This window comes from Oncorhynchus clarkii, chromosome 2, assembly GCF_045791955.1.
Source record: "Oncorhynchus clarkii lewisi isolate Uvic-CL-2024 chromosome 2, UVic_Ocla_1.0, whole genome shotgun sequence".
Taxonomy (NCBI): Eukaryota; Metazoa; Chordata; class Actinopteri; order Salmoniformes; family Salmonidae; genus Oncorhynchus; species Oncorhynchus clarkii.
Genome location: NC_092148.1, coordinates 81,128,235 through 81,140,398, shown reverse-complemented (window position 1 = coordinate 81,140,398; position 12,164 = coordinate 81,128,235). Strand labels below are relative to the sequence as shown.

At 41.7% G+C, this 12,164-nt stretch overlaps 1 protein-coding gene across 1 annotated transcript in view; it reads left to right on the top strand.

Moving 5' to 3' along the window:
• Nucleotides 1–10,820, top strand: part of LOC139374785 (DnaJ (Hsp40) homolog, subfamily C, member 24) — a 31,346-nt gene extending 20,526 nt beyond the window's left edge. The window contains exons 3-4 of the mRNA XM_071115927.1: nucleotides 8,817–8,885; nucleotides 9,055–10,820. Of these exons, the coding sequence (XP_070972028.1) occupies nucleotides 8,817–8,885; nucleotides 9,055–9,188 (203 nt within the window). The 3' untranslated portion in view covers nucleotides 9,189–10,820. The remainder of the gene's footprint in view (nucleotides 1–8,816; nucleotides 8,886–9,054) is intronic.
• Nucleotides 10,821–12,164: the final 1,344 nt, after the last annotated feature.

Sequence of the window (12,164 nt, the reverse complement as noted above, 5' to 3'; positions counted from 1 at the left end):
CGTAATCCTTTCCACACTTTCTCCACTTTCCCATACTGTTTTTTACCTCCCGCTCTATCAATCATACTCTGATCTAAATAATCATTGAATTTTAGTTTGGGCGTGGTAGCTGCAGACATTTTATCTAGTTCGTCTGATAATGTGTATAATGCGTTATTTAGGTATATTCAATTCTTACTATGTGGTGTTTATTTCTATCGTTGTATGCTTAGCCTGTCCCTGGTCGAGACAAAGGGGGTTATCAGTATGTGACGCCCGCCACGTGTGTATTTCACCGGTATTTTATTTGAATTTGTTCAGCGATTCGTTTAGGTATTTTCTATAAATGATTCTGCGATTTCCTTTTGGAACAATATATCAGTGAATATATGCGGTTCTATAACAATTTTCAGAGTAATTCTAGCTCTTTAGGAAATATAGATAGAATTTCTAGACAACTAAGAGTTGTTCAGTGAATTATTTAAATACTTTCTGTAAACAATTCAGTAAATTCCTTTATGAACTTATATCAGTAAATTCGAGCGATTCTATAGCAATTGTCAGAATAATTTTAAACTTTAGGCAATATCAACAGGAATGAAAAAAAAACGAAAATCAGTATTCCAGCCCGGCTGCTGTCAAAGTTGCACGGCCATTCGATACTAAGGTGGCTTTGTCTTTCAGCACGTGTGCCTAATAGCCCAGTTACGTATCCCAACCTACTCCGCGACAAACGTTTCTTTCAATTTAATTTCCCCCATCTCCAAATCATGGAATGTCAACTCTGGTTCATCTTATGTTTATTGTTTGATGTGCAATAGCCACATCATTCCCGATCTCTGTCTAGTGGAAGGCCAAACTTACATATCCTGTATCTACTCGACTACACCTCTTACAAAACCTATTAAATAATACACAGCTTTTTTAATAGGGCATTTTTCATGCAGATTCATTCAATCCAACCACACCTCCACAAGACCTATTCGATGTTATATGTATCAACAGGAGATTTTACTTGCAGATCCGGTTCATCTATCATTCAACTATAACCACACCTCCACAAGACCTTATTCGATAGTACAGAACGTATCAAAATAGGAAATTTTTACTTGCAGATTCGGTTCATCTATCATTAAACTATAACCACACCTCCACAAGACCTTACTTGCAGATTCGGTTCATCTATAACCACACCTCCACAAGACCTTACTTGCAGATTCGGTTCATCTATAACCACACCTCCACAAGACCTTACTTGCAGATTCGGTTCATCTATAACCACACCTCCACAAGACCTTACTTGCAGATTCGGTTCATCTATAATTCATTCATTCGTATGAAATTCTCATTGAATTTCCAACATCCATAATTGTGTCCATTACGTGTTAAAACACAGCCACTATTTAACGTCACCTCTATACACAACCCAATACATATATAATTAGGACAGTTTTCTATGCAGATTTCAGAACAAATAGGGTCCCTGGAGGAATTTAACACATTGGTCAATCACAATTCACACATTCCTATTAAAATAACTGAGTATAGGCCCATTAATAAGAATATATATATATATTTTTTTTTACAAAACAAGATATCTTTAATCAATGTCTTAGGTTCTTATGTAAAAAATTTGGGCACCGATTCATACTCACGCCCAGTACTTTCTGATCAAAATTTGGTTTAGACTATAATACAATATGCAGATTTCGATATAACGGGCTCTGCTCACCTTTATATAGAGCGCTCCGATCAGATTTCCTGAGGCAAGATGAATGGCTGGGGAAGTCACTCTTCCGTCTGATTTTTTAGCCGTGATCAGTCTCGTCCTCTCACACTAACTTATAATAGATCGAATTCAAGAACAACCAAACTCTGCTACCAATTCTGTTAGTGTTCAAATACTGGAGAGTTGAGACCAAATCACGGACGCTGGACAGAGTGGATTTCAGTTGTAACAAAAGACAGTTTTAATGAGTCAGAGATATCTTGTCCCGCAGTTTTACGTGCACGGACCTAGTTCACATAACTCGGCAAGGAGCCAGGTGAAAAAGAGGCCTATACAATGGTTACACACATTTTTATACATAGAATAAAGTAGGTGGAGTCTTGTCGTTTCGGTCTTCTTGACTGGTCGGAGGGTTGGAGGCGGGCCTTGCTCTAGCCAGAGCGGGCCCCATTGGTGCACAGCAAAAGTTCTTTGCTCTTGGGACCGGCCAGTTAGAGGGAGATGAGATGTGTGTTTATATAAGGAAGAGGGGGTCAGTCTTCTGGCTGGGTGTATGTGTTCTTACGACGGAATGTCTTTGTTTATATGAGCTATGTGTATGAATATTTATATAACAATGGCCAAGTCAAAGTCCAGACCTGAATCCAATCGAGAATCTGTGGAAAGAACTGAAAACTGCTGTTCACAAATGCTCTCCATCCAACCTCACTGAGCTCTAGCTGTTTAGCAAGGAGGAATGGGAAAAAATTTCAGTCTCTCGATGTGCAAAACTGATAGAGACATACCCCAAGCGACTTACAGCTGTAATAGCAGCAAAAGGTGGCGCCAAAAAGTATTAACTTAAGGGGGCTGAATAATTTTGCACGCCCAATTTTTCCGTTTTTGATTTGTTAAAACAGTTTGAAATATCCAATAAATGTCGTTCCACTTCATGATTGTGTCCCACTTGTTGTTGATTCTTCACAAAAAAATACTGTTTTATATCTTTATGTTTGAAGCCTGAAATGTGGCAAAAGGTCGCTAAGTTCAAGGGGGCCGAATACTTTCGCAAGGCACTGTATTTTCTCTTATGTCTTACTCAAGTATGACAATTGGGTGCTTTTTCCACCACTAGCCAAAGGGAGGGTTGGGTAGTAGACTAGCAGCGCACAGCTCCCATCTGTCTGGCCGCTGTAGATCTCTGTAGTGTTCAATCAGAGGCAGATCTCCAGTACCTACCAGTAAACAGCACCATAGTGTTTAATGTTGCCCAGCCATTCAGAAGGACTGGCTCATTCTGCACTGTGATCAAGTGGGGCTGATAATTAAAACAAACACGACTGAAGCCAGCTCAAAGGCCTGTTTCATCCAGATTTCAGAGGAACTCAGTCAGTCCTTCTGTTGTTTATCAGAGGGAGATGGATGAAACTCTGTTGCTAGGCCCTTTTGAACTTCATCATGAGTGGAATGTTTTATCTTCTTGCTCATTAGAAATGAAGGGGGATGGATATTCATTCACTACTATTCCCATGTCTATTACAACTGAGAATGTATAGCCTTCTTCCAAGTGATATTCAATACCATTATAACAAAGAAACAGTTAAAAGCTGATAGTCTCAAAGCATTAGGAACAAATCCCATGTTGGTTGTCAAACTATATCATAAACAACCGGCGTTGCAAATCATTTTGGTACTGAGACCGGGGTTGCATTTTCCTGTGTTTAGGCAGACATGTATGGTAATTACTAGGGACGGTAATTGTGTTTTGTGGCGGAGGGAGAAGTGTGGGTGTGCAGGGTGGATGCGTTCTGCTCCAGGTCTCTGACACACTGTTGGGTTGTCTAGGAGCGATGTGCAGCCAGACTAATACTAAATCATCTCATTCTTAATGTGCCTCACCTCCACCGCCCCATTGCCAAACACATAGTGGTCGTCTTCCCGGATTGATTCAGGGCACCTTGCAGCAGCCCACTGGAGAGGCATGTGATGCGTGTTTCTCATCCTCCCCAACACTGAGACCAGTGACCTCCATAGATCTCCAACCGCTCGCCACGAGGCAAAATGCATGCTTTAGTTAACACTATCTGCTCTAATTCACTCACAAAACAATATGTAGGCCTACATCAGGGGTCAGCAGTAGGTGGAGGGATACCTTTTTTCTCCCTCAATATAAAAAATAAATACAAATGATGTGTTTATTTTGTGGGGGATTTCAGTTTTTAGTAAAATAAAAAAACTCACATCACCAGGAATTCAGCAAAAAATTAGTTTCATTTATGCCTACCCCTGACCTACATAATTCAAGAAGATTTAAATGGATATTCCCATGAAACTGATTTGAGATCAAATTATTGACTTGTAGATGCAGTTTGAACATTTCACCTGTAAAACGTGAAGAATTATCATTCATGGTTGACAGTGATGGCCTAATTTGGTGTTTGAGGGTAGGTATTGCGAAAATATTCATAGACTGTAGCATTTTTAGGAGGCATTTTATGCACTTTCTAAAATGATATTTAATAGGCTACATCTTGTCGATACAAACTTTGAGAAATGCTGACATCATAAAAAATGGTGCTCCGGCACCTTACAAAAATAGTTGTTCATGGGACCTGGCAGAGCCTCCTTGGGATCTCTCAGTAGTGACTGGCTGTCATCTGGGCCTTCTGGGCAGGGTGCATCAACTGGCTGAGTCATGGTCACTCTGACTCCCTCAACACTAGCAAGACTACAGTGTCCCGTCAAGACTACAGTGTGCAGTGTAGTTGATCTGCTTTTGTTCCTTTACAAGTCATTTTCAGGCTTCGATCAGGCGTGGACATCTATTTGCCCTGTAGTATTAGCTTAACTGTTGAAGCACTGTGACAAAGGGTCCAAGTGAATGTATAGTCTCATTTTGTATGATGTATTAAATCATCTAGATGTAGGACTATAATTTCCACCTGACTCCTGTCAAATTATGGTCTCACAAGATTGCAGTAACAACGACAGTTACACCAATCAAAATGTAGATTTGGTTATCTGTCATTTGAGCCTCATCCGTAAAATGTTACAGTATATCACCAGGATGAATTAAGACACCTTTTACTGAGAATTTACTGACACATTTCCTCAATCTCACTGTACCACTACTTAAAAAACTCATGAGCACAGCAGGTGAAAATGTATTCACCAAACCTATCCAATGATATCCATACATAGCTGTGAGGTAGGCCACTTAGGCTAGTCTCCTGACTAATTAAAGACCAGCATTAAAGAGTTGCATCAAAAAGTGCTAATTACCGTTTCCTCACAAAGACTGGCGAAGAGGTACTGTACTGCTGGAAATGGAGTGAAGTGTTAATATCTATTACTGTAGTTGTCTGTCTTTGTTCTTATATTAACCGTAGGCTGGCCTATAACGTCAAATGTCTGACACAGTTAGAAGTACAATACAGATTAGGCTATATGCACTATTATAAACCAAGACTTTAGGGTCCATGATGCTGATTGGCTGAAGCAGCATTTCAGCCATGTGCATATCAGACAATAATATATTGGACCACGGATATGACGCAAAAATACTTGGTAACTGCTCTATTTATGTTGGTAACCAGTTTTAAATAGCATTAAGACACCAATAAACCACACCCACTCGGCCCTTATTACTGAAGTGGATACCATTTTTAAATGAATATCTGAAAGCATCTTGACTGTATGTTCCCCTAATTTCAATCAATCCTGAGACATAGTTCATCCATCCTTTGCAGGGAGGTATATCTGTGTCTTGCATATTCAGCAGTATGTGGCCTAACGTTACCTAAGAGCGTGTCGGAATTGTCACACACTACTCTGCGTACTTCTACTTCTAATTTCACTTAGTGGTTCTGCGGCATCTGTCCCTTCCCTGAATTATCACCTCAATATTGAGTGTTGCTTTAAGAGATTTCATATATGCACCATTACCAGTGTCCCCACTGTGTCATAGTGGCGGTGAGGGGAAACTGTCCAAACCTATGAATCAATGACCCTAGATAAAACCAGTGTAGCTTAATCAGTCTCTCCAGGATTATTCGAAAGCAAAATGTTTTGCTAAATCAACAATTCCCTGCATATTACGCCCAAAAGTCAAATCAGTGCAATATTATCGCATAAAACTGACCCATCACTGCAGTACAGAAAGATGGCTCGCATTTTCAACTAATCACCGCACATTTAACACATATCGTTCAATCAAGCCACTCGTCAAACTTTTCCCCTCGTCAGCGCATTTTCACGATAAATTGGATGACATCGCATATGTCCATGCAACATGTCAGAATTTCCACAGGAAAATCAAGCATTTTTTCCCGAAAATATCCAGTACCAGTCAAAAATGTGGATGTATCTACTCCTTCAAGGGTTTCTCTTTATTTTTACTATTTTCTACATTGTAGAATAATAAAGACATCAAAACTATGAAATAACACACATGGAATCATGTAGTAACCAATAAAGTGTTTAAACAATTCAAAATATATTTGAGATTCTCCAAAGTAGCCACCTTTTGCCTTGATGACAGCTTAGCACACTGTTGGCATTCTCTCACCCAGCTTCACCTGGAATGCTTTTCTAACAGTCTTGAAGGAGTTCCCACATATTCTGAGCGCTTGTTGGCTGCTTTTCTTTCACTCTGCGGTCCAACTCATCCCAAACCATCTCAATTGGGTTGAGGTCAGGTGATTGTGGAGGCCAGGTCATCTGATGTAGCACTCCATCACTCTCCTTCTTGGTCAAATAGCCCTTACACAGACTGGAGGTCTGTTGGGTCATTGTCCTGTTGAAAAACAAATGATAGTGCAAACCAGATGGGATGATGTAGTGCTGCAGAATGCTGTGGTAGCCATGCTGCTTAAGTGTGCCATGAATTCTTAATACACTGCTCAAAAAAATAAAGGGAACACTAAAATAACACATCCTAGATCTGAATGAATGAAATATTCTTATTAAATACTTTTTTCTTTACATAGTTGAATGTGCTGACAACAAAATCACACACAAATTATCAATGGAAATCAAATTTATCAACCCATGGAGGTCTGGATTTGGAGTCACACTCAAAATTAAAGTGGAAAACCACACTACAGGCTGAACCAACTTTGATGTAATGTCCTTAAAACAAATGAGGCTCAGTAGTGTGTGTGGCCTCCACGTGCCTGTATGACCTCCCTACAACGCCTGGGCATGCTCCTGATGAGGCGGCGGATGGTCTCCTGAGGGATCTCCTCCCAGACCTGGACTAAAGCATCCGCCAACTCCTGGACAGTCTGTGGTGCAACGTGGCGTTGGTGAATCGAGCGAGACATGATGTCCCAGATGTGCTCAATTGGATTCAGGTCTGGGGAACGGGCGGGCCAGTCCATAGCATCAATGCCTTCCTCTTGCAGGAACTGCTGACCCGCTCCAGCCACATGAGGTCTAGCATTGTCTTGCATTAGGAGGAACCCAGGGCCAACCGCACCAGCATATGGTCTCACAAGGGGTCTGAGGATCTCATCTCGGTACCTAATGGCAGTCAGGCTACCTCTGGCAAGCACATGGAGGGCTGTGCGGCCCCCCAAAGAAATGCCACACCATGACTGACCCACCGCCAAACCGGTCATGCTGGAGGATGTTGCAGGCAGCAGAACGGCGTCTCCAGACTCTGTCACGTCTGTCACATGTGCTCAGTGTGAACCTGCTTTCATCTGTGAAGAGCACAGGGCGCCAGTGGCGAATTTGCCAATCTTGGTGTTCTCTGGCAAATGCCAAACGTCCTACACGGTGTTGGGCTGTAAGGTTGGGCCCTCATACCACCCTCGTGGAGTCTGTTTCTGACCGTTTGAGCAGACACATGCACATTTGTGGCCTTGCTGGAGGTCATTTCGCAGCGCTCTGGCAGTGCTCCTCCTGTTCCTCCTTGCACAAAGGCGGAGGTAGTGGTCCTGCTGCTGGGTGGTTACCCTCCTACGGCCTCCTCCACGTCTCCTGATGTACTGGCCTGTCTCCTGGTAGCGCCTCCATGCTCTGGACACTACGCTGACAGACACAGCAAACCTTCTTGCCACAGCTCACATTGATGTGCCATCCTGGATGATCTGCACTACTTGAGCCACTTGTGTGGGTTGTAGACTCAGTCTCATGCTACCACTAGAGTGAAAGCACCGGCAGCATTCAAAAGTGACCAAAACATCAGACGGGAAGCATAGGAACTGAGAAGTGGTCTGTGGTCACCACCTGCAGAACCACTCCTTTATTGGGGGTGTCTTGCTAATTGCCTATAATTTCCACCTGTTGTCTATTCCATTTGCACAACAGCATGTGACATTTATTGTCAATCAGTGTTGCTTCCTAAGTGGACAGTTTGATTTCACAGAAGTGTGATTGACTTGGAGTTACATTGTGTTGTTTAAGTGTTCCCTTTATTTTTTTGAGCTGTGTATTTTGATTTGTTTAACACTTTTTTTTTGGTTACTACATGATTCCATATGTCTTATTTCATGTCTTCACTACTATTCTACAATGTAGAAAATAGTAAAAATAAAGAAAAACCCTTGAATGAGTTGGTGTCCAAACTTTTGACTGGTTCTGTATAAAAACATATAAACAATCCCGGAGAGGCTGCCTAATGCCTTCATATTCCTTACTATTTAGACATAGATTCATGCAAGATCTCAATTGTCTTCCCCAAGAAAGTACTTTTTTTTTTTCCTTTATTTAACTAGGCAAGTCAGTTAAGAACAAATTCTTATTTTCAATGACAGCCTAGGAACAGGGGCAGAACGACAGATTTGTACCTTGTCAGCTCGGGGATTTGAACATGCAACCTTTCGGCTGCTAGTCCAATGAATGAGATCAGTCCAACATCTCACATCCTTCCATCTCCCCTCCATCTGCCTTTCGTTTGTGTGCTTTGCCTGTGGTACTCTTGAATCTCCTGTATCACTCTCTTGAACACTGAATGTCACTGGCACAACAGTAGCCTACAAATATGTATCTATGAGCATCAATGTGATTTTTAAAATCTGTATTTTTCTATTGTCAATTATTGTACCATTGTGGAGTGACACTTTAATTGTTTTTTTTAAATAGATTTATGACATTTTCATGTTTCTTCTGTGTCTCAATACAGCCAGCGAACTGAATCAGAGTTGGCCAGTCGACGCCCATGTCTGTCTGGACGACATGACTTGGGATGATGGTGAGTCAAGTCATGGTCATCTTTATCTTACTTATTTAATCATGATCTCTTCTCTGCTGCCATTGAAGTCATCATAGATAGATCCATAAAGTACTTCTCCACCTGTCTCATCCCATGTGCCCCTTTTCTCTCAGCTGTTTGACATTGTCTGTCTGTGTTCTCTTTTCAGATAACGAGGTGTACACGTATGGCTGTCGCTGTGGAGGGGAATTCTCCATTGGAAGAGAGGAGGCGGAGGGAGAAGAGGCCATTGTGTGTTGTGATACCTGTTCACTCAGTATAGAAGTCAAGACGACAACCTGACTGTCTCATTGTTCGCCAGACGCCTCTAAATCCTGAAGAGCTAGATCAAGGAGGTTCATAGTTTTCTTTTAATCTACATCCACCGAACATGTGTCCACATTTGAACCTTTTTAAATGGGCACCCCCATGGGACCTTGTGCACTTGTCTATTGGACAATGAAAGGAAATTTGATTTTGCTCTTTTAAATGTCATGCAATAAAATCATTGTGCAAAATTCAACTAACAACCAATCAAGTGAACTGTCATGATAATGGGGGTGTGGGTCTCACATGCACGCACTTCATATAATGGGCTCTAGTTTAACAGACCTTACACAATGGTAAATCTAAGCGCAGGTGGTAGCGCTATAGTTTCAGGGGTGTGTCAGAAATATTTTTGCTATTTGCATAATCAAAATTATCGGCGCACTTGCCGTTGGTGCGAAAGGGCTGGGTTTTTGAATAATCAGTGTGTAGAGGCTTGGTCCCTCACTGGCCAATCAGAACATGCTCCATGGTGAAATATTTGGTTGCTTCAAGTTCTGTATTTAGGGTCTTTTATGTATTGCCTTGGAATCAACTCCAGTTACAATGTTAGTCCATTTTATAGTTTGTTAAATAATAAAAATGTATACCTGTCTTTGCTAAATACATTAACTTGAACCCATTTGCTGTGGCTTCAATAGCATTCACACTGGTATATCACTAGCCATTTTATATAATGCTTACATACCCTACATTACTCCTCTCATGTATATACTGTACTCCATACCATCTACTGCATCTTGCCTATGCCGTTCGGGCATCACTCATTCATATATTTTTATTTACATATTCTTATTAATTCCTTTAGACTTGTGTGTGTATAAGGTAGTTGTGGTGAAATTGTTAGGTTATATTACTTGTTAGATATTACTGCATGGTCGGAACTAGAAGCACAAGCATTTTGCTACACTCGCATTAACATTGCTAACCATGTGTTTGTGACAAACTTGATTTGTTTAGGGGCTAGGCCTCCTGTAAATTGTGTTATGGCTGAGCATGGACATGTTAAAAATTGGCAATGAGCAAAATTCAATTAATTGTTGATAAGGCCAAGAAAGAGTGAATAATTTGAAACAAGTTCAGAACAAAACAAATTGATTTCAAATGTCACACTTACAGGCACCATCATTTCTCCCTGTGGGCATATAATATTAAAACAACGTGGAGGGTTTTACACACATCTAAACTTTTAAAAGTAGCTGGACAAAATCCACTGTAAAGAGAGAGCGAGAATGTCCACTCACTGTTATAGTGCTCCCAAATAGGTCTGTTTTCTGAACATAATTGAAACCTTACAGATCAGATCTCATTCAGATCAGGGGTTTTATGCACGTCCAAAAAAAGGGACCTGCATGGTTAAAATAATGTGGGCCTGCCTCCAGTGCATAGATCAAACGGGATTGTCAGCTCACTGTTTAACTCCTCTCAAACTTTAATAACGCTTTGGTGATTTTAAGATTAATTTCCAAGCATTCTCAGGAGCCAAACCCTTTATCGACAGTCTTGACTACTTCGCGATTGCATTGGGCAGGACAAAAAAAGTACTTAATTGAGAGGAGGGAAGGCTATGCTTGGTTATTAACCAAATAAAACGAAATGGGGAAAAAACATTTTGTATTTTTGTTTCTCAATACGATGTATACAGGCACCAAAAGCACATCAGGCTACTCTTGTTCCATGTTCATATGGGCTGTGTTTCCGCTGTAAAAATTCATGCCATAACCAACTATGTTACTGCTAAAACCTGCTTTTGATTGGTCTTAACTATCACTGTCAAAGCTGCCTGAAATTAGCACTTTGGATCATGTTTTTAAGGACACACCTAAAATATTTCCACCCCTCCCATCTGAGCGCAAGCGAGCTGATATAACACGGGTAAATTGCATAACCTGCCGTTGGGCCTGGAAAATGCTAGTGCGACAGTTTTTACATGAAGAAATTACAAACTATAATGCGTTTGAAACTTTTGATGCCTTAACACCAGCTGAAAATAGAGCCCTTAGTCTCTGGTAGACCCTGGAGTCCTATTGAGTTGACCCTGAAGTCCTATTGAGTAGACCCTGAAGTCCTATTGAGTAGACCCTGAAGTCCTATTGAGTAGACCCTGAAGTCCTATTGAGTAGACCCTGGAGTCCTATTGAGTAGACCCTGGAGTCCTATTGAGTAGACCCTGGAGTCCTATTGAGTAGACCCTGGAGTCCTATTGAGTAGACCCTGAAGTCCTATTTAGTAGACCCTGAAGTCCTATTGAGTAGACCCTGAAGTCCTATTGATTAGACCCTGGAGTCCTATTGAGTAGACCCTGGAGTCCTATTGAGTAGACCCTGGAGTCCTATTGAGGAGACCCTGAAGTCCTATTGAGGAGACCCTGAAGTCCTATAGAGGAGACCCTGAAGTCCTGTTGAGTAGAACCTGAAGTCCTGTTGAGTAGACCCTGAAGTCCTGTCGAGTAGACCCTGGAGTCCTGTCGAGGAGACCCTGGAGTCCTGTCGAGGAGACCCTGGAGTCCTGTCGAGGAGACCCTGGAGTCCTATTGAGGAGACCCTGGAGTCCTATTGAGGAGACCCTGGAGTCCTATTGAGGAGACCCTGAAGTCCTATTGAGGAGACCCTGAAGTCCTGTTGAGTAGACCCTGAAGTCCTATTGAGTAGACCCTGGAGTCCTATTGAGTAGACCCCGGAGTCCTATTGAGGAGACCCTGAAGTCCTATTGAGTATACCCTGGAGTCCTATTGAGGAGACCCTGAAGTCCTATTGAGGAGACCCTGAAGTCCTATTGAGTAGACCCTGGAGTCCTATTGAGTAGACCCTGGAGTCCTATTGAGTAGACCCTGGAGTCCTATTGAGTAGACCCTGGAGTCCTATTGAGTAGACCCTGAAGTCCTATTGAGTAGACCCTGAAGTCCTATTGAGTAGACCCTGGAGTCCTATTGAGTAGACCCTGGAGTCCTAT